Genomic DNA, 25,339 nt, shown 5'->3' on the forward strand with positions numbered 1-25,339 from the left:
CTCAGAATACTTACTGAAAATGTTACTGTGCTAAGATTAAAATAAATATGATAATTATTCATCTATAAGTAAGGACTTTGCATTGAATAACTACGACTGTGTAACTCGGGAGCTAATTTTCGTTCCAGCTGCATTCAGCACTACATAGCTAGGTATCTGGTAGTGCATATAATGTGAAAAATAAGCTGGTTTTAGATTTTATAGATAATACTTACAGGTTCTGTTATAGCCACTTGTCTCTGCAATATCAGAGCATCACTGCACAGATTTAATTATGACTTTCCTTATGTCAATTTAAATGACAGCCTTCTAGCAGAGAAAAAACTTGTTCCTGTTGCCAGGTTCCTTGTTAGGTAGAGCAAATGTCTGATAAAAACTGATTCTAGCTTATACCCTACGTAAAAGCATCACCTACAAAAAAAAAAAAAATCTTGAAAAGTAACTGACTTTGCTTTTAGACTTGCAGCAAAATATCTACTGAAGTCACAGAGAATCATGTGGACTTAGCCTAGACTTACAATTTTTAATACAAGATGAATGTTTTTTCTGTTCTGCTCACCAGGCAGTATTCTCCGATACAGGACGTTAAATTATTGCAGGAGTTTTTCAGATGACGCCACGTAGGTAGTCTCTCACGTAAACAGGGACATTTTCAAAATTTACTACCTATTTTTCATACAGATTCACAAAGCAGACTGCCTCTCATGTCTGTTATATTTTCTGTGTCAGCATTTTACTGCAGACAAATAAGGTCTAAAGCTTTTGTCCGCTATAACAACATTTTAACACTTAACATTAAAGCTTTAAGAAGGACAGCAGCTGTTTCATAGACAACTTGAATTGTTTTAGAAGTATGTGATTTTTCCCTCTTAACTGGAAGTCGCTGAACTACATTCAGGATCTAGTTATAAACCCACGTGCTCAGCTGTGACAGTTTTTGTAGTTTCATTTACAGAAAATAAACTACAAGTTTAACAGCTAAAATTTACCTTAGCATGAAACACTACAAAATATTTTTACTCTCCAGTTACTGCATTTACAAAAGATACCAAAAAAGTATGAGTAAGACCCAGCTAATTGCATACAGTGAAGCTATACCATTAAAACTGCCAGCGAATAAGAACAGCTCCCAGCATCTCGCAGATGTGCTACACACTGTGATGACTTCTGAAAGAGACTTTTTGCCTTTTTAAGAAACTGTTTAGTAATCCTTGCAAAATGCAGTATATTTTAAGGCAAAATAAAGCCACTCTATATCTGGATAGATAAGGTGAAAAACCTGAAACTGTTTACTTAGGAGAGGTAAAAGTGACCGGAGTGATTATATAGGACTTGTTTTTCTAGAAAAATGGGCAAAAATGTTATCTCTAATTGGATTTCGTATGATTTTGAACTATCTGAAAAATTTAAAACTGAACTAGTTATCACAGGTAACAAACCACCACTACTACAAAGTGTTCTATACACTCAGAAAAAGAGCAGTTGAAAAAATGAAAAGCATATCAGTGAAGCTGCTAGTGAAACAGAAAGGTCATCAATAAATGTTTTATCAATCACTCTTGTATTTCAAGCAGGATGGAACTCATAGCATTCCTCTAGTTGGACAGGCAATAGCTACAACTAGTCATGACAGACATTGTGTCACTTTAAAAAGGAATAAAACTCATTTCAAAGGAAAGCCCCACCACATAGGAAACTGCTATTTGTGAAGGTCACTGGAACTCAAATTCACATACTTCTCTAAGAAATATGGAAAACCAAGTTAGAGCAGTGGTAGTGTAGATTTGTTGCAGGCAATGTTTTCAAAATGTTACTTTCCTTGCTCGTGTTTAGAAACTTTGGTTCTAATCCCACTCACCATTGGCATTCTGACAACTAAGAAATGTCAAGCTATGCTTAAAAAATTATAACTACAAAAATTGCATAGGATACTGGAAATATTGTGGTTTGAGCTGAGGATGTGTAAACCATAATAATACTAAAACATGAAAAATCCAAAGATTACTCCAAAGGAAATAAAGGCTAGAATTTGCAGGTTTGCAATTTAATAGGGCAAAAGCTTTGCTTCCTTGTTAGCGTGATAGTAAGCAACTTCTAAAATCAACCTGAGCAAAGAACTATACATGAGTGCAATCTGAGCTTTAAGTGACTGAAGTTAAAGGGTCATTTCAAATTTCTCAGATTAACAGAGCTGCATACCTTGAATTTTTCTTCAAAAACCACTGAATACACTTCCTAAAAGATAATGATATATGCAATGTTATATTCTTCTCAAATAATTTTAATTTTAGAGAAATGAGAGTTACGAAATCAGGCCTCCCAGTTTAGAAGTTACTGTGTACCAGTCTGTCAATCTCCCCCAATTTTCAACCAATTTTGAAGAGGAAGAGATCTTGAGGACATAAACTTCTAAAAAAGCTCTATAAAAGTATCAGGCTAATTTAATCTCTAATTTATAGTCTACTTGATCTAACTGACAGTTTCCTGAGCTTAGAAATCAAATGAAGCATGAGGCAAACATATTTTTGCCTCTGTTGAGAGAAAACCCATTTAAAACTCGGCCTCCTACAAGCACCAGCTAGCTGGCTAACCAGAGTGAGCGTGTGTGCGTGTCAGCTTGCAACTAGCCACAGTTTGGCTGTTACTTGCCAGCCATGTGAGGAAGCTGAGGTGGAGGAAGGCAATAGCAGAAAAGGAGAGACACTACAAAGCCACTGTGCACAGAACAATTCGTTTACATTGTAACGCTGTGCAATGTGTCCACACACTGAAAAGGCAAACCAAGACGGATGTGGATGCCATATCTCCTATTTCATAAACTGATCAGTGTGGATTCGCAACATTTTTGCATAGATATTACCATCCAAGTAGAAGCAAACACTATCTATAGCAGTATGCATTTAAAACAAAGATAAGCTTGTAGAATTATTTCAGACATAACTTGCAAATGGCTAGTTTCTCACTGGGATACCTCCTTCTCTACTCACTCATTTCCAGTACCACCACCATCTTCTCTAAACCAGCTGATGCCTGTCTGTATATAGGCTCACAGGCACTGTAGGTGCCTGCGTTCCCCAGCATCTAGGAATGGTATGTAATCTGTGTCTGCTCTGTGAGAAGCCCTTGTTATTATGCCCTTTCAAAACTGAAAATATTCTTATATTCTGTGCTGGGAATACAAGTATCAGCTAGTTACCTGGCAACCTGTATGAATTAAGAGAAATTAAAGATTATGTCATATTTTTGCTTAGGGCAATCATACAACTCATTTGTATCCTCATTTATGACAGCAACTGCTCAGAACTGAACTGAATAGCTATAAACATAGAGGTTTTCGTAATCCAAATCTAAAATTCTCTAAATTGAGCATGCTGTAGCTTGAAAGAAAAAATTAGAAGTAATATATTCCATTTACATTTTGCCATGACAAAACTCACATCAACAAGACGCAAAATTTTTACTTCAGTGGTAACTTCACAAAGAGCATCAAAAGTTCTCTTCAGAACATTCTTTCTTGTTTTGCTGGAAGCACATCATCTAGTCTGGATGGTTTGCTCTTCACAGATTTTCACCTCAGGTCTACTGTCATACACCAAACAGTAACTAAAACTGTAACAGCTTCCAGAAGAGGAACAAAGTTGCACTTACTTCAGCTTACAGATCCTAGCTTCTGTAATTTCAGTAAGATGTTTTGTTTCCTCTTTCCACCTATTTGTTGCTTTTTGCTGAGCTACTAACAGGCGTCTAAGTTCAGCAGTAGACTTTTGACTGGTGTCTTCCATTTCCTTAAGTCGAGCTTCATATCCATGTTCTTTCACAGCATGCTCATGCTCCATTATGCTTATCTAGAAAAAATACAAATTGGGTACAATCAAGTCTCTCACTTTTTACTTCCCCCCCCCCCCCCCCCCCAACAGTTAAATTTATAAACATTTGTTGAAAGCATGTAACATAAAATAATTAAACTTGTAATTATAGCTCAAAGAGATACATGTTCCCAAAGCCAATATAAGCAAATAGTACAACTGACAATAAAGGATAATGAGCTCTGTATGCTTATTTTTGTAAATAATCTTTATCCTTCTCCCTTGTGTTTTCTCCACAGAAACACGTTCTTTTTCATCTAGCTAAAATGTGTTTGGACTTCTTAACTGCATCTAAAATCCTTTGTGTGTCAGAGGAAAATGAAAGCAAGCAGTAAATCTTATCTGTAACTATAATGGAAACCTGTCTGATTAAAATTGAGACAGAGACCTGGTACATGCTTTATAACCGCCAGCTGTTACAAGACTTTGGTACTTTGTTTTTAAACTATATTTGACCAAAGGGTTCTGGAGTTGAAACAAGATTTCCCGTTTAGTTTGACTGCTTCCTTTTTCTTGTGGCGTAAAGTGGAAACTGGATTTGAGATGGTCCCTGTTCATAACTTGTAAAGCTGCTTACTGAAGTCTTCCTCATTGCTGCAGATTCTTAGATCCCTTTTCAGTATCTTTATACTCCTGGAGTTAAGAGCAGAGGGGAACCAGCTGTATATGTTTAGAAAGCACATCAAAGATCAAAGCTGTTACTCCCTCCAGAAGCCAAAGGTACCATGAATCTGCTGAGGTTACTATTAATTCATTATCCCATCTGCAGTCTGTTCAGGTGGATTTAATGGAACCCATTCAAAAAGAACCATCTTTCAGCTAATTATCTTGTCTGAAACTATTCATATAGAAAAATGTTCTCTGTCCAGAACATACAGAACCAATGTTTATCAACCACACTATTAAATTATTTATTAGTTACACACTGATCTGACAACATGGTGGACATACAAGTAGACACACTCTGGACAGAAAGTCATAGAGAGATTCCTAACACATTACAGACAGTAGATAAATGAAGATCTGGAATTGGAATAAGTGAAATCACTTGAAGGAAAATGTGCTATTATTTAATCTATTCATCTTATAAAAAGAAAAGAACATTTGGGATCTTCTTATCAAGCAGAATTTAATACATATTAAATTACAATTTATTAGCAGAGATTGAGTTACCCAATAGATTGAGGTTACACAATGCTACAACAAAATTACTTTTAAGCAGAAATCAGGAAGCATCATTGAAACTTTCATCCTTAATTTAAACCTTCAATGATCTCTTAGAACTGCTGCCTTATTAAGCAAATATCAGTCTTACATTAAAATAAAAATAACATATAAACCACACCTTTATTTTAGCTTTTTGTTGAGCCTCTATGGTCAATTTTCTCAAGCCCTCCATTTCTTTTTGCAATTGTTCATTCTCTTGCTGAAGTTTTAGCCTTTGTTCACTGACAAAGTAACTCTTTTCTCTTTCTGAATCCAGAATGCTTTGCAATTTACAGATAACTTCCTGGCAACGAGATTTCTCTTCCTCGGAGCTGAAAGAGAAGAAAAGTCTTGTTGGTACTCAAGAGTTGAACAACTACAGTACGAGACAAAAAAAATATTGGGACAGATCTTTGGTCTGACTCAGTATAGCCATTCCCCTGTTTCTTCCTGAAAGTTTCTATCAGCTCAGCATGTTTAATAGGCTTGACAGCTAGAACTATGCACAAGTTAGCAAAGAATTTTATCAAGATGACAGAATTCATAAAACCAATCTAATATTGCAGCAATCTCAGTAAAATGTCAACATGAAACCAAGATTTTCATTTTTATAACGTTTCCAGATTCCCAGCTGAGGATTGCTCTGGCGAAGTGACAGGATTTACGATCATCAGAGTACAGAAATGACTGAAGCTTCTACGGAGTCCTGCACTTTTCATGCTGAAAACAACAACCTAAAAATGTGTACCATATTGTACTTTTTACCACTGTATTACTGGAACTGCAATAATGTCTATTAGCTCTGAACACAGACCTGCAAATTCAGTATGCTACATAAACGTAGTGTTATGCATGTACTGAGAGATATCACACTGTAGATGAATTTATAAAGTAATAAATTCTGCCTGAATATTTCACAGAGTAACTTTTCCTATAAATAGTATTTAAAAATGCAGCAAGGTACTCCTATTTTCATTTTTTTGTCAAACAACTGCTTGCAGTTCTCATCTTGTAAAGAAAATCTTTCATTCTATAGCACGTTATCCCCTTTAATTCTTTCATAGTAATTCATAACTGCCCTTGCTTCAGAATTATGGTATCTTGACACTATTCCTGCTACTGGTTAAAAAGATGTGACAAAAACCTAACATATAATCAACAATTTAAATAGTCAGAAATAATTTCCATTGTTTTCCATTCTAATTTCTGTAACGTCCATTACTTACTTCATTTCCAGTTGCTTCAGTTTATTTTGTGTTGTCTGTAGACTTAGCTGAAGGTCACCTTTGGTAGTTTCTGCAAGTAAATATTTCTGATGCAGTTGCTCTAGTTTTCTGTTGTCAGATTCATTTCCCCTGTCTTCCCTGTAAATCTGAAGAACAAATTTACATGTAAGATCACCTTCACCTTGCACTGCTGACTGGCAGTGTAGTACTGACAAGGAGGCTACTTACTCCTCATTATATCCTATCTTCCAGTGATTTAAAACAAAAATGAATTTCTATCACTTTTGCTGCTACTTGGAAAGAAGTTGTCAAAGATCTGGCATTCATTTAGTTTTATGTCTATTCAGCTCAAGTTTAACTGGAATATGTACCAACATTCTTTCGGATTATATCAAACATCTCTCCTTTTACTTTTTACACTTTTCAAAGAACCCTGCTTTTCAGTTTAGTATTTCAGCTTTAAAACACTTTCTGGATTAAAAAAACCTCACTTAAAATAATTACATAAAGATTTACAATTAAGAAGCCCTACTCAAAAAATAAAATAAGAAAATGAAGGGGAAAAAAACCCCATCTGAAATGGGAAAAATCAATATAACTTTTCCTTCTGAAAAAGAGAACATGATGTCAAAATGCATGTAGTTCCCTTACCTTTTCAAGTTCTTCTTCCACTGCTCTCTTTTCTCTAATGGCTCGTTCAATTTGACCCTGTTTTTCTCCACATTCCTATTTTAAAAATAAATCTAATAAAAAATAAACTCAAAAATTCAAGGAGTGCCAAAGCCAAAACCCATCCATTGTAAATGTAATTCTTGCTGCTGGTATGTGTACATTTGATTATATTTACCTGCTCATCAGTCTCATTCACTATGTAGATCAAGACATGTAAAATATTTTTTTAATAAATTTAATCCATAAATATGTGCATATGCACCAAGCTCTTTTGGTCTCACATATAATTTGTCACAAGTTCCTGGTTCCTTCAAAAATATCATGATTATGATGCACGGACCTTCTCTTAGCATACTTTATGAACTTTCATATACTTCCTTTCTACGCACCCAACAATAGATATGCAATACTCAGCTGTCCATGCTTTATCTATCCCTGAAAGAAACAGGGATACTTAAGAAATGCCATCACATGGGAAATATTTTCTAGAGCACAGAATCTCACTGTCAAGATGCTTATGAACTACGATAAGAATACGTGTAACTCAAGGAATTAACTTCCACAAAAAAGTGGGTGGATTTGCAGAACTGTATTATTTCATGCAAAGCCAGGCAAGTTCTCAGTAAAAGTAAGATACGATTGTATACACACAAGGCAAATCTGTAAATTAAAACTGAATTTTCAAAGCAAATACCCTTTACACCTAAATATGAATCTCTGCACTGACTGTTAAAACACTGCACACAGTTGCTTTTGTCAAGTAACAGGAAAGACTCTGTATGTTGCATTAATGCCTGGAGAAGTGCAGGAAGTGCTATACAGTAATAAAGCTCAGTCCTACACAATTACCCATTAATCATATTTTAGTTGACTTACTTTTACCTGAATTTAGTATTTTACTTGATGAACAAAAACTAGAAGTCTCAAATGTTTTGCTATCAAAAATACTTTCATCAGTTAACGCCATACCATCTGAAGAGCTGAAAGTTCTTCTGTTAGTCGAGAAATCTGCACATTATATTGCTTCTTTGCAGAATCTACCTGTGATCAAAAACAAAGTAAAACTAAAAAATTAATCCCGTGAACTATTTTTCCATCCTGTTTTGTTTTTTTTTTTAATATATATATATAGCCTATATGTGGTGCATGTATATAAATATGAAACTATCTGGGACTGCAATAACTGACAAATCTTACTACATAAATGTTAGAAGAATGTTTATTATCAATCCATACTACTTTAACGGAGGGTGCTTCAAAAAAAAGTGGAAAGGAAGACATCACAACAAGGCCTTACAAAAAGAACAGTAAGACTACCAGGAAAGCTGCTGTCCATTAGGTGCAAGATATCTGCAATTTTTGTAACAGATATTTTTAGATCACATAGCAAAAGTAGTATTTGTTAATACCTGAAGAAACATGACAACTCATAGTTTAAAATGTTACTTTCTATGCTTTTGATAGATTCTCTTTCACTGAGACAATTTTAAAATTAGAAATAGGGCATTTCTAAATGTCTAAATTCTGATTAGTAAATCACTGTCACAACTAGAGTAGTTATCCTAGTTGCCCTTTAGCTCTCACACCTTCTCCAAACCATGTATGACATTAAATATTGCAGTTTTAAGTAATCCACACAATTTTTGTGATTCTTTCAGGTAACCACCAAATACAGGGCACAAACCATCTTTATCCTCATTTTAAAGGCTCTGAAAATGTAGGCAGTATGTTCCTGAAACCTCTTGAAATAAAAGGACTGGAAAGAAAAAGAATCCTTTCATCCCTATACACTACATATGCACATTGTGTCATAGTGAAGAAAGTGAAAGGAGGCAAAATCAATTACACCACTGAAAACTTACAAAGGAGATAACTGCTTTACACTGTTGTCCACTTGCAACAAAAGACACTGCCAACACACGCCTGTAATGAGCCTTTTATTTCCTCTGGAGTTTCCCTTAAAATAAAGCAAGTCTCTTTGACATGCAGATAATTACTGAGAACCTCCAGGTAGATTAGTCTGCATTTTAACTGCAGATGGGACACAACATGGAGAAAATTAATTTTGTGACTAGTCTTTTATCAGAAGAGCTTCAATATTTCAGCTGCTCGTAATAAGAGAAACCATAAAGAGATGATAACATTTTTTTTTTAGTCATTTCTCTACCAAATTCTGGTTTCTAAGTGTGCTATGACATTGAGCCTTTTGACTGTTAGCTGCACTTGGTAGAAGAGTCTTACTTGCCTAACTAGGAGAGTATTTTTAAGTACTGAGATGCCAAAATCCTGATAGTATAACTTTCAACAGGTCCTATTGTCTGAGCATACAGGATAAGCTTCCATCAGCAATTTCCAAGATGAGGCCACATATCGTAAATTAAATACCTTGATACCAACACAACACTCAGTCTGCTGATGTGCTACTGAACAGAAGCTCTGAAATTGAAGTGCCATTCTTTACATCTTCACAGTGCAGCCTTCACTATACCACTGTCTGCACAGGCATCAACATTTTTGATTCGTGTGATATTTAAGAATAACATTTAGTTTGGAAGAATATATGTCTAGATAACAAAGCTGAAGAGTACAGTACTGTCAGCATGCTGACTTGCTACCTACATTATCGAAACACTTGTAAGAAAACTGCTCATGATAACCTTGCACCATCAATAGCTTTTCATGCTGTAGAAAACAAAAAAAACTTTCCATTCTTTCCAAACATCATAACTTACTGCCTTTCTAATTCTTGCAGCAGTATCTTCTGCAAGTTGAGACATTTCATCTTTCATTTTTTTGATTTCCTCTTCCTTTTGTTTCTCCCCAAAGAGTGCCTAGAAAAAAATAACAACTTGAAATACTACTGATAATATTTCAGTGGTGACATAATATCTAGCACTGAGAGAAGAAACCACACATAGTCACTGTTCAAAAAACCTTTTTTCCTTTTTACTTTGGAGTAGCTGACACTGAGACCCAACAAGAAAACAGGAACAGCAAGAACATTTTGCACGTTCTTGTAAATCAGAACACACATAAAGTTAGTGTCAGTAGATGCCTTTTTCTATTGGGACTTCCAGATTTTGGCTGGTCATGGAATTATACAGAAGAAAGCAAAGGAACTCAGACCAAAAGGCAAGGCTACTCTTCAATGTTCTCATCTGGGGCCAGGATCTGTAATAAAAAATGCCAACAGGGGCACATAGAAAGTTCTCTGTTAGAAAACTGAATACCTGTATACACACACACACACGTGGCCCTACATATAGCTAAGCATTATTTATGGTTGATATACTAAATTAACCATCTCCCAGAAAACCAACAGTAAAGGAATAAAAATTTATAGGCAACTAAGAAATGTGTATGCAGCCCCTTTCATGATGGATTACAATGAACCAAACAGCTCTTTAGCATGAAAGAATGGCAAGAATTACAGAATAAGGCATAGCAAAGAACCCTTCCTCTAGAGGATGCAACAAAGTTACTGATGATAAAGTAGAATAGGGGACACTGGTCTGAAGAGATTACAGAATATAGAATTCTTGATGGGTCAGATGAAAAATCCTAGGTGGCACAACGAGAATATGTAGATGCATAAAAGACAACATAAAAATGTCCCTAATGGATAATATAAATTCAGTCTATAGAAGGTTACCCACTTTAGGCAGTAACATGACACTTCATCGGTCATACTCTCTTTTACTGCTCCCATTCAACTTTGTATTTTATTTCTCAAACTACTCTTAAAATTCTTCTGATGTCTTTTTGTAAGCTTAGCTTTGTGTACTTTATAACGGTCACATAACAGAAGCAGCATTATTATAACAGCCTGTTACTCCCACCCTCAGTCTCTTACAGAGCAGGGAGAAACCTCTGTGGCCACAGCTTAAGACACAAAGTTAACTGATATGTATATTATGCTGCATTTTTTTAATCCTGTTCATTAATAAACTTCCCATTTTTAAAAAATCAGGATGCTTTAGCCAGAGCAGTAAATTAACAAGTGTCTGAGAATTCCAGTTTATTATTACTACAGCATTAATCTAAACTGTTACTTAGAACAAGCCACTTATTTATCTGTAAGTGTCCAGTTACAATCTTAGAGATGCAATTTACATCACAATAATTTTTACTGGGCCACTTCTTTCTGTCAGTTTCATGGGAGTTCACAGCAAGTAGCATCAAATGATCTGCTGAACTACTTTTCGATGAAAACTGGTGTTCTAACACTGCTCTGAGGTACTAATACTTAGCAGAGGAAATGTGATTTATACTCCTTACCAGTAATTTTCAAATGAAAAAGTGTTTTCTGGTTTTTAAACTCTGAAAAAAATTACTTTATTTTTACCTTTCATTCTTGATATTCTCCCCAGTATTGGGCTGTAGGGAAATGCTGTTAAGGATCAAAATCTCTTACTAAGTAAAAGGAACTGACAAGTCCAAAGGTGGCCACCAAGAGCTGGAGGATGGAAAACTTCATTTTTCACCCCTTTCTGAACCAGAGCCTAACAGGTAAAGGGAACTGTAGAAGATCAGTTCATAAAGCAAATGAGATGCAGAAAGTTATGAGGAAATTATGAAAAGATGCCACCAAAGCATTTCCTAAATGCCTATAAGTATATGGAAAGAAAGACTATTACAGGATGATAATCCTCTTCCGTATAACAACCAGAATCACAGAAGTTTAACTGCAGTAATGGCCAGAACCCTAAAGCTTTGTCAGTATTTTATTATATTCTGTAATATTCAGTATTATATTCTGTAAGCAGGGCAGAAGGTAGCAGCATCTCTTTAAAGAAGTTAGCTCCCTTTTCTGTCAGAAAAAGGGAGGCAGGTCTGCCTCCTTTGTCACAGAACTGAAATTAGCAAGAGCAACGCTAACTTTAATAGTCCAACTGTTAAAAGTAAAAAGCTAGTTTAGATACTCAGGAGGCTCCTCAAGTTTGAAAAGCAACTTCAGACTAAAAGGGAGTGTTTATCTCCTTAACTGCTCAACAGTTCAACATGTTAGCCCAAACAGAATGAATTCTAAGATTCTCCATTTATTCCCATAGGCATTAACTAAACTGGGTTTCATTAACTGATGGCTACAATCATCAGATGTGCATTAAGGTTCTGTCTTGCCAGCAAACACAACTCATTAGATTTCTAAAAGTCTGAACTTGAACTGAAGTTTAGGATTAAAACACAAAGAGCCCATATTAGACAAAAGTTTACCAAGCCCTGTATCCTACCTCCTAAAGGGGCAAACCGCAGATACTTCAGGAAAGTTAAGAACTGGGAAAACAGGGTAACTATTTTTTTTGGATCAATAGACACGTCAAGATTTGCTAGATTAGACCCTGTTCTTTAGGAAGTTTTGATAGATTGTCCTGTCATTAATGTGACTGTTTTCATATCTATACGTTTGGCATATGCATCATCCTATGCCAATTGAATCACATATTGTATATAAAAATTTATTTTAAGGCCTCTCCACATATCTAGTTTTCTTTGTTGACTCCTTCCACACTTTCCTAATTCTCCTATGTCTTGCCTGAGACAGGCTGATCAAAACTGCACATGAAGGTGCAGTTTGATTAAAGGCATCTTTATTTCTCTCATTCTGCACATTCTATTAATTGTATTGAGCACCACTGAGGATCGCATGAATGTGTTCTTAAGAGACATCCACACCATCGCCTAAACCGCTTTTTGACTTGTAAGACTAAATTCAGCACCCAGTATGGCACACTGGAATTTCTTCTGCCATTTTGTAATACATTAATAAACACCTTTGCAATTTTTACCCTGACTGCAGGCTTCACCCACTCATTATTCAGTCACTTTTCCAGATTTCTTCTCAATAATTAAGAACTGAACACAGAACTCACTCTCTTGGTGACCTATGTCCATCATATAATAAAGAAGTCCCTTTAGTTTAGCTCTTCTTTCCTCACCATTAATAAGTTATAAATTCATAGCAGGACTTTCCTTTTTATTCTGACAGCCCAATTTGTTTATACATATTTGCTAAGAAACTCTGTCAAAATTTTTTAAAAATTCAAGTTCAGGTACAGTATTACCACTTAGATCACTGTTATCCAGGCACTCAACATATTCTTTGAAATTTATACTGTATGACAAGTAATGCATGGTTATATCACAGTTCGCTATTTTACGCGTTACTAATTCTGGTACAACAGACATAAAAGAAGCTTCGTCGTGAATGCCACGTATGCCTGTAAGAACACATCATCAGGCACTTCACAACTCCAAGTGATGAAAGCATCCTAATATCTAAGAAATATCTTCATCTGTTGCCTTACCTGATTTTTTTGTAGGTTAGCTTCTTCTAAGAGCTGTATGCAATCTTGCACTTTTGCAGCAGCATCATACTTCTCCCTTTCTAGATTAGCATACTTTGTCTGAAGCTCTCCAATTTGTTTCTCCAGGGCTGTTCTTTCTGTCCTCACTTGTTCAGCGTCTTGGACAGTAACACGTAATCTACAAGATCATAATAATTTTACTCATTTAACAATAAGATGCTTGATTAAGACACTAATTCTTTCAAACTAAAATAATACGAAGTATTTATTCTTAAATTCCCAAAATCGCATTCCTGGTTTTCTGCTTGTTTTTGGACAGAGTCTTTGAGTTTGATATTCATCAAGTCCTAGAAAGAAACAGAATTAAAGGAGTTAACTCAGCGTTCTAATCTCAGAGGAACCTTAGAAGAATGTTACTTATCCTGGGATACATCACTGGAAACGTTCTATATTAAAACAGAACACAACAGCCCCAGAAGGAATAAAGTTTTCCTCTGTGGAGGAAATGGAATAATTGGATGTGGGCAATGAAGTTGCAGCTATACCATTAATACAAGAAAACCACTGGTAATTTTACAACATCTCAGAAATTCTTATTATTTAATTATGATTGTCAGTATTGGTAGGCATGAGAAAGGGCAAGATTGCCTCAGGGGTATCCTCAAAAAAAGATATCTCAGGAAGTTCCACAAATGCTGCTGGTTCAATAAAGTGCACAGTTCTAAATACCCACAGTGAGCACTTTGGCAACACTTGGGCTACCTTTTGAAGCAGCCGTGCTTTTTTACTTTCTAACATGTTTTATTACAAGCACGCAAAGAAAGACAACCACTCTATTTTTGTAGAATCAAAGCACAATTTTTGTAGAACCAAAAACCTACAGAAAATAATAAAACTAGCTAATCTTTAAGACATTCTAAAATAAACTTAAGAGCCTCCACAATGCTTAGGCCAGTGATATTCATCAAGTAGAGGTAGCCACATAAGCCTGAGCAACTCCTCGAGGCAGTACTTGACCACATAGTCACAAGGTTGGTTCCCCACTAATTGTTTGGTTTCTAGAGTTACTGAAGACTCTGCTAATACTGCTCACAAGGCTGTGACCAAGAAGGGAAGATGAACAGTCACACAACTATTTCAGTAAGAAATTTACAAATTCTTCTTACCTATCAGGTCATTTCACTAATGTTCAACTGTTCGTGATACTTGAATCAAAATCACTGTGCTCAGCTAAGTGTCATATCCTTGGAGAGTGAAGGGGAAAAAAAAATCCACACGAAAGAACCTGATCGAATCTTAGATCTTCCAGTAGATAGTGCTGGAATTAAAGTTCTACTCCTCAGCAGAAACTCAAAGTACTTCTGTAACTAGCATTTATTGTCAAGAAGTGTGCTTTAACAGTTTTATTAAATAATCTTTTTTGTATGAAGATTGCTGAACTAAGACCTGAAACCAAATCTTAATTGACACAGAAAGAAAAATCTGTATTCACCTCAAAAACAGCTAGTCTACATAAACATTTTCAAATTTCAGTCTGAATGTTTTTCTTTAGAACTCCACCTAAAGCTAATGACAATTCAGTGACCAGAAATTATGCACTAGAATTAAAAATATATGCCTCATTTTTTCTCCATTACAGTTAATAAAATCAGACAGTCTATTTTATCATTTTGAATACACTGAAATCAGAAGTTGTTCTGAAAGACTGCAGAATAGAACAAATAAGACAGAGAGCAGTCAGACATAAGTATTTTGAGAAAACAGAACTGCTCAGAAACACAAAATCCAGAGGCTGAAAAGAAGTTGTATTTTATCTCACTTGCATGTATTCTGTTATTAACACCCAATGAGCTATCTTTACCTTGTTTCTAATTGTTTTATACTAGACTGCATTTGCTGCAGGCGTTTGTCAGATGCTGCTTCTCTTTGCTGGGCAGATATCACATCTTCTTCCTAGAAAGCATATATGTGTTATCCAGACACCGTCTGAGCTTCCCTGAACAAATTAAAGATATACTAACATAAAACAAGTTAGAGAACACTTGTGAATAGTTTAATGTCAGCATTCAGATAATTGACTAGCCACTCAGTTGCAACAGAAAAGTATTCCTTTCTCTACAATACCTTTCTCTCCAACTGGCCTTGAAGCTTCTCCGTCAATCTGGTCATTTCACCAATCTTAGCATTTGCTGTCTGCTCATCTATTTTGGCCTGCCTGTATAAAGAAAAAAGTCTATGAATTACATTTCAATTGCTATAGGGGAAAAAGCTGGCTCCACTACAACTCTGCTGAAATAGCTGTGAGGGGCAGTTAGATTTTGTAATACTGTTCCTACAGGGCAGAAAAGGTTTCCCCCTTCTCCTCCTTACTATGTGGCACAGTGAGAGAGGAATACCAAATTCATGAAACAATTGTCCTGTGGAAAAGACTTCTTAAAGATAGCTTAACAGGAAGGTGTGTGTATTGATCAAATATTTGGGAGGACTAGGCAATCAAAAACTTTAACTTAATTCAATAACTTAAATATAATTAGCCACAGACACTTCACAGAGAAATCTTTTTCAGAATTTTACTTCCTAAAGCAATTTGACTAGGAATTAAAAAAAAAAAAAATCATTAACCACTTCTGAAGAATTTAACTGATGTGCTTTGTAATCTAAATAGGTTTTATAAGCTGAAACAGAAAAAGGAAAAAAAAAAGGACTAGTTAATGAATCAGACTTTCTCCTCAGTAGAAAAGCTTATTGAAATGAGCAACACTCCTACTCCTCCGACTTGGGAACAGAAAGACAGAGAGAGTATTTCACATGGCATGTAACCCATTTATTCAGGCTGTATATTAGGCTAAATTTAAAGACCAGTGATTGAATGTATGATAAAGTTAAAAAAGACCAAACGTATTAGATAAACTAATACAAACTGGAGCACTAATTGTTATGAAGGAAGCTAGAAAATACTTAATTCAAGCAAAAATTCCCTATAGAAATAATCATTTTGATTTAATAGCATAAAAGACAAGAGCATATTATACCTGTATGAAAATCTTAAGCAAAATATATATAATCCCAGCAATTCCACAGCAAATACTTACATTCATTTTAATTAATCAGAAAAGCTAATTTTGTTATAATTTCTTTAAAAAGCAAAACCAAAGATAACCATTCTTAGACACGTGGTCCTCATTGCAGGTCCAAAACTTTAATCTTACTCCAGCCAAACCGTGCACCTTTCTCCTACAAAAAGTATTGTTGAATTTATGAGGACTTTAAGTTACTTCCTCAAAAATATTTAAAATGTGCTGTAAAACAATACAAAAACTCAAAACCCAGCATTAGAAGGGAAAAATAAGAAAAAAATAGTCATAAAACTCAGAACAACTTAAGTATTAAAAACGCATTTTAATGACCAAATTCAGAGATGTGTGTTTAACAGGCAACAAATTGATTCTAAAGATGCACTTTTATTCTTCACTGTGCAATATATCTTTAAAAGAATCTTGGCAAGTCATGTCTGTTTAAAAGCTTTAACATTCTGAAATGCAGATGCATGTCCCAGCAATGCCAAGTTTCTTAGTTTATATGTTTTATCTACAGATCTTTTAAAATATTTCATTAGCCTATAGATGAAAACATTTTTAATACTTGCAGCTGAACTCAACAGTTCACGTCACCAGAGAAGACCATTTGATCACTGACTGTTAATCATCCCCTCTCCAGAGATGGCTGCTAGTAGTTAATTCAAGAGAACAATAATGCAGTGAACTAAATTATTAACCGTTTACAACAGACCTTCAAAACACTAAAGCGCTAATAAATGTTTTAATAAAAATTCTAGCATATAAATAAGTGAAATCTGTTCAAACCTAATTTCTCTACAGAAGTACATCAAATATTACATTGTCTCTATGCATGGCAAATTATGACCCTTTAATAGCTAGAGTAATAGTACATAAATAGTATGCAAATATTATAGTGTAACTGTACATTTTACATTGAGTTTATGTTAACATTGATGAGAAGCAATGACTCAGTTCTCAAACACTTCTTCAGGGGTATTTGCTCAAATTTTAATTTTTTATTTTGGGTAAGGTCAGCTTCTGATCTAAAGAATAAAAGCTAATATCAACCTGAAAATAACTTCCAACAGAACTCTTGATTTGGTCTCCTTTTCCCCAGATTACCTGTCAAAACTTAATCTAGCTGTCTTCCTTTAGACACGCATACTGGAGATATGTCAATACGTCAGGAGCATGTTTCAAGTGTTCTATGGCTACATGTGTCAGATTGGATACTTTGCTATATGTTAATCTTAACATATCTAAAATTTATCAACACACTATCAATTCAGCAATATGGAAAGCTCCAAAATTACACTTAACCTATGCCATACAAACCTAAATCAAACCTAAATTGTTATACACAAGTTGGTTTTTTTTTAAAAATAAGTAAATCTACTTTTCCTCTTCAGACTTGTTACTCTATCAATATAAATCAATGTAAACCTATTAAAAACATCCAAAAGGATTAGAATTGTCTGCAATATATGCTATATAATCCATGCAAACAACATCTATGCAACTTCATATTAGCGAAGCAACTGGTGAAAATATTCCAGACTTCTTTGAGAATCACTGCAACACTTACTATATAGAGCTGCTGTCATGAGCTTTGTGAGTATAACATAGTACTGGTTTTAGGGCTGCAAGAACTTTTAGCTGATCTGAGACGAATGTCAGTGTAATCAGTGCCCATAATTAGAGGGGCAAAATCCCTCTGAGAGCCATTTTCCCCAAAACTGAGATCACTATGGGGAGAGTAACAATGGCAAAGGTTGCTCATGATCATCACCAGCCAGATAAAACAGTTACAGACTTCTGAGAAGATGACAGCTTGAAAGGAAACATGAAAATTTGTGACTGTGGGTAACAGACCTTAGCGTGACAGCCCAGCAGTGAAGCTGTGTTTGACCCTGCCAGGAGTCACCCCATGGGCATTGTCACCTTCTCTCAAGCCTGAGAACAACCACCCCACCAGACATCAGGAGCAGCCCTGCACCCAGCTGGCAGACTGACAGCCCAGGGTGTAATAAATGGGGACCAACGTATCAGATACGTGTATGGGAACTCACAGGGCGTGTGCTCAGCAGGACACAACTAGCAGACCTGAGGAAGGAGCACAGGTCCACCTAAAGCTGGAGCACCCACACCTCAGGCAGGAGGGGTGAGCTGACTGGGAAACACGTACTGCCCAAAAAGGGAATATCTGTGCACAGATCCCTGCTTCCTCTGAGAGAGGGTGTGTGCACCTATGTAAAAGCAAGCAAGAAAGAGCATGTGAGATCAGTAATTCATAGGATCTATTACAGAAGGCTGTTTTTGTTTGTTTATTAATATATTACGAATGCCTAGTATCATAGTTTACCTTTTATATTATTAATATTGATCATTAATGTATAGGCCAGTGATTGTCCCTTTTCTGATTAATGGAATGCAGTTAAGTGCTTTGATTGATTTAAGCCACATGTTGAACAGTCTTGTTCAGCTAGAACATACTAAATGAGAAATTGGCCTTCTGAAAGGCTAAGGAAGATGACTACTCCAGCCCTGTGGATACTTAGATGGAAGTCTAAATTCACTCACAATTTCACTAATTATAAAGCAGCAATAAAAAAATATGCATATATATTTGGGCATGTGTAAGTAAAAGCTCAGATCAAGATGCTCCACTAGCTTTCAGCCAGTCCCAGGGACTTCTACCTTTTAATATATCTTCTTCCTGAAGCAGTAGTTTAAGCAGAAAACATGCAATTTCCTTCTACTATCCACACTCATGGCCATATAGACAGTTACACAGATCCTTGTGTGTATGCATGGCTAGGAATCAAAGAGTGTGGCCATTTTGGTTGTCATGCCATACCCTAAATTACTTGATCAAAGTGGTATCATTAAGGAATTTCATATAACTCCAAGGATCGAGCCTAAAACGGAAATGAAGATGAGACCAAGGGAAATCATGACATCTGTAAGTTTGACAAAAACATTCAACCCGCTGCTCAACTACAACCTGAATGATTTTAAGTTTTGTTTTTTGATTTTGTTTTTGTTTTTTTTTTTGTTTTTTAATCAAAACCACTGAGAGGTTTAGAAATGCCGTAAAACTGAATGTTGATAGCATTTATTGAATGTCTAAAATCGGTTCAGTTAATGCTAACTGCTTTCATACCCACTTATTACATGAGTCAATGTAAGCATGTCAACGCAGGACCAAAGATTTATAGATGAATGAGATACCAAACCAGTAATTCAATACCAACATCCTCAGCAAGGAAAGAAATTCCCAAAAAGTAGGGATATGAAAATGTTGTTCCTTCCCTTTTAGGAATTAAGTGGTAGCATGCACAAGCAAATTGCAAGTGATGACTGAGTTTGGAAATACTTTATTTTAGCAAATACCCTGAATAGCACCTTTCATCTTTGATTGTTTGTCACAACCTTTTCCTTCTCCAGAACACAATATTTTTGAAAACAGTTTTTCCATGGAAAAATCTTGGCTAATAAAAATTAGAGATGCTAACAAGTCCCTCACAAAAACACATCTTCAGTGATTGAGGTATTTGGCATTTGTAAGCAGGTTCTGGTCCTAAATTTATTGTATAAAGGAAATGTAAAAATAAACATTGTTTGAAACAAATAAGATTCAAGTAAACCATAATGTACCAAGTAGGGGATGAAAGCTTAATACTAGAAGCTGCTAATTTTTATTGCTTTAACAGCAAGAAAGTTTGGACACAATCAATCTCAAAAAAAGACCAATTTTAAAAGTGATTAATAAATATCCAACAATGACCAATATTCAGCACTAATGAATCTGTTCATTCACTCTAAACCTGTATCTTTTACTGTATTATGACAGAGTAACTTTAACATCTACAAATAGTACAACTAGATTCATTAAACAGATGCTGAAATTTGTATGATGCCCAATCTTTACAGTGATAATCACTCAGCATTACAAGAGATCCAGTTGCTCTTCATGTAGCATTTTTGTATGGTTTTGGAAGAGAGGAGAGGGAACATCTGATGCAGCCATTCTTTCTTACAGGGATAAAATCGGTATCAGCATGCATTCAGCCAACCTAGGCTTCCAAATACCAGCATTACCTGCAGAAGCTGCATACAAAATTAAGTGTATGAACAAACATACAGCCATCTTTAACTGCTTACATAAAAATGGAAGTTATTTTCATAATTTTTGGGGTGATATTCTTTAAAAATCGAAAGATAAAATGAATTAAAACATCATAGCAGTCCAACCATATTAAATATTTTAAATTACAGTATCAAAGGAAATTAAAATCACTAAAATCAAAGGAAAATTTAATAATGAAACTAAAATTTAAGTACATTATAAATTTTAAGCTTATAAACTTAGAAGTGTATTTTTAAAAGCTTATTTAAAGCTTTAGGTAATGCTATACAAAAAAATTATCACTGGTTGATAATGAATCTATTTCCTTCTTATTGTCAATACACAAATCCACTATTGAACTGAAATTAAATTCTAGTTTGACCTCAGCTACCACTAAAAGAGTTAACATACACAGTAAACTGTCATTGAACAGACTATGGCTGTAAATACAAATAATCATGAAACTGTCACAGGTATTTTTCTCATTCGCTTTGATATACTTCAGGAATATAATTAACGGTTTCCCTTACCTCTAACTTCCAAAGACCCTATGGTTTAGATCTCTTTATTGAGAAACAGTGAATGGAAATTTTATTAAAAACATTAAGACTTTGAACATTCAAATTTCAGAAACAAGTATTTATGTAACTGGATTCTGAGCAAATTGTATTCTAATGAAAACTTATCTTCAGAGTCAATCTTGCTGTGATACTGACACTTTGTTTGTTTTAAATCAAAGGTCAAATGCTGAATATTTCAGCAAACAGCTGAACCAAACAATGCTACCCAGAAATACACTAGCCTCACACTAATGATGCACATATTTGTAACAAACTTAAGAGGAATTAACTGAAACCATTGTAACTATCACTATCAAGTCAGTTTGCAGTACAAACAAGGCCCACAATACAGCAGCAGGTTAGAAAAAGCTATAGAAAAGATACTTAATGATTTTTAAAATTGCCTGGTTTATACCTCAGTTGTTTTTGTAGCTGCTCTAGTTCCACATTCTGTTGTGTTACAGTTTTCAGAAACTGTTGATGGCTCTGAAAAATAAGTAGACATTTGTAACGTTTGCCTTATTGTGTTGAAAATGTTATATATTCAGAATTGTTATAGGGCATTTCTACAGAATATAATACCATAAAAATAGCCAATAAGGTCTATTTAACACTGTGGCTGGTCTCCAAGTGCCAAGGTTTAGGTAGAGTGTTTTAGAAAAGCAAATGCAGAGTGATCCTTCCCTTCTTTCCAAGATTTTGGTAGCGTAAGAACTTCTGAAGTGAGAATTGTAATAGCTCAGACCTACTACCTGCATTCCCATCTAGTTTAGGTGTCTAGCATACCTTGTGGCTATGACTACCACAGTGGACCACATGTTGCTGGAAACAATTCCTTTCTTTTAGAGACAAGAAACAAGGAGCAATTGCTCCTCCTTCATTCTTTCTATACCAGTCATAGCGCTGAAGGGGTCACTCTCAAATGAGAAGACAGTCGAAGGAAAGTCACTTCATACTTTTTGTTACCCTACTAACCTTTACTAGATCTTACATAGACCTTACACTGAGATATTAGAGATGACCACACCTGCAGGCAGCATTCAAGAAGCTACTGTACCGTGGACTTATGCACAACATATTCCTTCCCACTCCCCTCCCAATAATTGCTAACATTCTTCTTGCTTTTTTGACTGTTAAGAATCGTTTTCAGATACTTCCTAGTTCTCAGTTACCTTGAGTGGTTAATTTCAAGACCAGAGTACCCAAAGTGAAAGCTCCCTCTTGCCCACATACATAATTTTTTTTTTACTAATACCAGTGAAATGTCAGACAAAATTCACCCGAATACTCAACATCATGAGTATATTGAGAACTCTCAATGAGTATATTTCTCAATATCATGAGAAATTTCTGCAAATTTCTGCAGTTTACTTCAGTTTTCACTACCCTAAATAGTTTAACATCAGTAGTGAACACTGTTACCTCAATACTGAATCTCATTTCCAGAACACTTATAAATATCCTGATCAACTCTAACCTGAGCACATCTAGGAAACACAGCTGTTTTACCACAATAAAAAACCTAATTACTCTGTCTCTTAACTTCCTATTTTTCAGTTTGTTAGTTCAAAAAAGGGCATGCTTCTTTATTGCATGACATTTATGCCTTTGGTAACAGACCTTGCTAAATGTATTTTTGATAACCAAACAAATGGATTACATTTATCTTAACATCGTCTGTTTCATCTCTTTCAAAGAGTTCACTCTCTCCTCTCTGCATCACCTCTTTTCAATTTTATGATTTTAAGCATTTGGTGATTCTGATTTTTTTGAGGTACCTATTACTTATTTGCTTGTAACTGCAGATCAGTCTGTAACTTCCAAATCCTCAGCAAAATTGCTTTAAAAGCTCATAATAGTATTTGCTTGAGATTGTTTTCAGACAGCAACCCCCCCTAACTCTAAAGTATCTATCTTCAGAGAAAGTTAATTGTGAGACCATCACCGACAACAGAAGGCAAAAGTTCCTCTCTGAGAGCATTATTTTGCTTTTATCAATACTAATGAAATAGCTTGTAAATAGGACAACTGCTTTCAAGATACAATTCTGTAGTAATCTGCAATATACTACTCAACCTTGGCAAGGGCTCAATTGGAGTACTGTGCTATTTCCAGCACCATAGATCAAGAATGATGGCACAACTGGAAAGAATTTAAAGATAAGCAAGAAGAATGATTAGACATTTTGAAAACATTGTCAGAGAACATTTAAAGAGTTGACTTGCTTGAACAGAATAGAAAAAGCAGGGAAAGGGAAAAGATGGCAATATAAAAGTTTTCAATAACAGAGGCACCATGACAAAGAGTGCAGTAATCCTTCCTTCATACCTACAAATATTTCACACCAAAGAAACAGGCTTGTATTTTAACAAGAGGTCAGATGTGATGAAAAAAGGTTCCAGCAATAACCACAGAAGACAGTAGACTGCCTAGACTAGGTTAGGAGTCTTTTTGCACTGCCAGTATCTAAGACAAACATTAATCAGAAATAACATAGGAATCATGTCTTTCAGAGAAGCTACTCAGCCAGGAACTTCAAGTCTTTTACCTCAGTGTTTCTATGACATTAAAATTGTTTGTCAATCCTGGAAGTCCTAGGCTAAAGCTTAGAGACTAAGAAGTCTCACAATCTAAGGATATGGATGAAACACTGGAAGATGAGTAGAGCTCAGAAAAATCCCTGAAAGGGTCAACGACAAAGACACCGAAGCCAGCAGTGCCAAACTAGGTATCGATAAACATGTGACTGAGCTAGCCTATAAAAGGTCATCATTTAAATAAATTTTTCCCTTGTGAAGATGGTTTATAATGTGTGACTGAAGTACACTCACCACATACTAAAATTTTGAGTGTAAGCTTACCACTGACTTCCTGAAGAAAGAGCTCACATACTATTAAGGAGCTAACCTCACAACCAGCCTGACCTGGTGTTTGGAGTTCAGGAAAAAAAGCCATTACTACTTGATTTTTGACAGGTCCCTAGAGAAGTTTGCAAAGCTGAGTGGCACAATTTCTTTTTCAGCCAAGTATATATGAAGGACTTTTTCCTTTTCTTTTATAATTTGAGGTTCTACTAGGAAAAAAAAGTTTACCAGGTCACTGTTCAGAAAGTTTTACTTACCGACTCCATTTTCTCATGGGCTATATGCGCTTGCTGAGTCAACCGTTGAAAGCCAGTCAGTTGATCCTAGAAAGATAATTCAGAGCTTCTTATAATCATTATCACCATAAAGAGTGTATAATTATAAAGTTCATAGTGAACTGAAAACATTTTCAAAAAAATGTATACATGTTGCAGGAAATTCTATATGCCTTTGTAGATTTTAATTAGATTGCTGTTAGCTGTGGACCTAATAATCTGGAAAATTAGATTTACTACTGAAAAACGTATCTGAATTTCACTCAATTAAAAATTGCCTCCTTCCAAAAATCATACGCACTTACTATCTGAATATGAAAGCGTACACGAGTAGTGCCTTTGAAGAGCCACACAGACTATGATGCTACTACAAGCATTTTTGCTAAGCACAGTAGCAGACACGCACCCCTTAATTACAAAATGCCTGTATGGACATGTTTAATTTGCTATTTGACATATAGGATGTTTGTGTTCATACAAAAAATTGTTCGATTAAACTCCTCAGTCCCTGAACATGAACTCTGTTGTCCTAGGAAAACTAGTGTAACGCAGAAAAAATCAACTGCAGCATGCCAAATGTCTTCAGAGCACAGAGAGGACTCAGGTCCCTGAGCTGGAATACCTACTAATTGTGCTGTGTTTATCTAACAGTCTCAAGGTCAAGTATATGCCAGAAGCCTATTCTATCGACTCCCTTATTTATTACACCCAACCCTTACAACAGCATCCTCTTTCATCTTTGCTTTCTGTCTATTCCAATTCTAGTTGGTCTCATCTATTTCTATTTACCTCTGATAGCTATTTTCTGTTCCTCCATTAAAAGCAAAACCTAAAATAGTTTAACTGAAAAGCCATTTTCTATGGGAGACCAGTAGTATTTAAAAATAAAAGGCAGCTCAACCTCATTCTTCTTACAATGACATTAAAATCCACCAAGAATTTAGTTATGAATGGAAAGTGGACTCTGACAGCCCTAAACCCTCCAACAGCTACCAGTGACCCTGTATGCTCTACTATGTGCGTGTTACCAGTAACTGACAAAGCAACACATGAAATAATCTAATGGAAGGAACAGGAGCAAAACGTTGAACTACATGTAGATAAGAGAATCTTCATAACTATTACTTGAAGTTATGAAACTTGACAGAGCACAATAGCTATACAGATATTTTTCCTG

The 25,339-nt window shown here is 35.4% G+C and overlaps 1 protein-coding gene across 3 annotated transcripts in view; it reads right to left on the bottom strand.

Moving 5' to 3' along the window:
- SCLT1 (sodium channel and clathrin linker 1) overlaps positions 1 to 25,339 on the bottom strand; it is a 46,341-nt gene that overhangs the window by 12,084 nt on the left and 8,918 nt on the right. For all 3 annotated transcript variants that reach the window (XM_074867310.1, XM_074867308.1, XM_074867309.1), the window contains 11 exons: positions 24,145 to 24,210; positions 21,439 to 21,509; positions 15,400 to 15,490; positions 15,137 to 15,228; positions 13,276 to 13,453; positions 9,703 to 9,801; positions 7,940 to 8,011; positions 6,950 to 7,024; positions 6,299 to 6,444; positions 5,212 to 5,404; positions 3,649 to 3,845 (listed from right to left, as the gene is read on the bottom strand). In XM_074867310.1, coding sequence (XP_074723411.1) covers positions 3,649 to 3,845; positions 5,212 to 5,404; positions 6,299 to 6,444; positions 6,950 to 7,024; positions 7,940 to 8,011; positions 9,703 to 9,801; positions 13,276 to 13,453; positions 15,137 to 15,228; positions 15,400 to 15,490; positions 21,439 to 21,509; positions 24,145 to 24,210 — 1,280 coding nt within the window. The remainder of the gene's footprint in view (positions 1 to 3,648; positions 3,846 to 5,211; positions 5,405 to 6,298; positions 6,445 to 6,949; positions 7,025 to 7,939; positions 8,012 to 9,702; positions 9,802 to 13,275; positions 13,454 to 15,136; positions 15,229 to 15,399; positions 15,491 to 21,438; positions 21,510 to 24,144; positions 24,211 to 25,339) is intronic.

This window comes from Strix uralensis, chromosome 4, assembly GCF_047716275.1.
Source record: "Strix uralensis isolate ZFMK-TIS-50842 chromosome 4, bStrUra1, whole genome shotgun sequence".
Classification (NCBI taxonomy): domain Eukaryota; kingdom Metazoa; phylum Chordata; class Aves; order Strigiformes; family Strigidae; genus Strix; species Strix uralensis.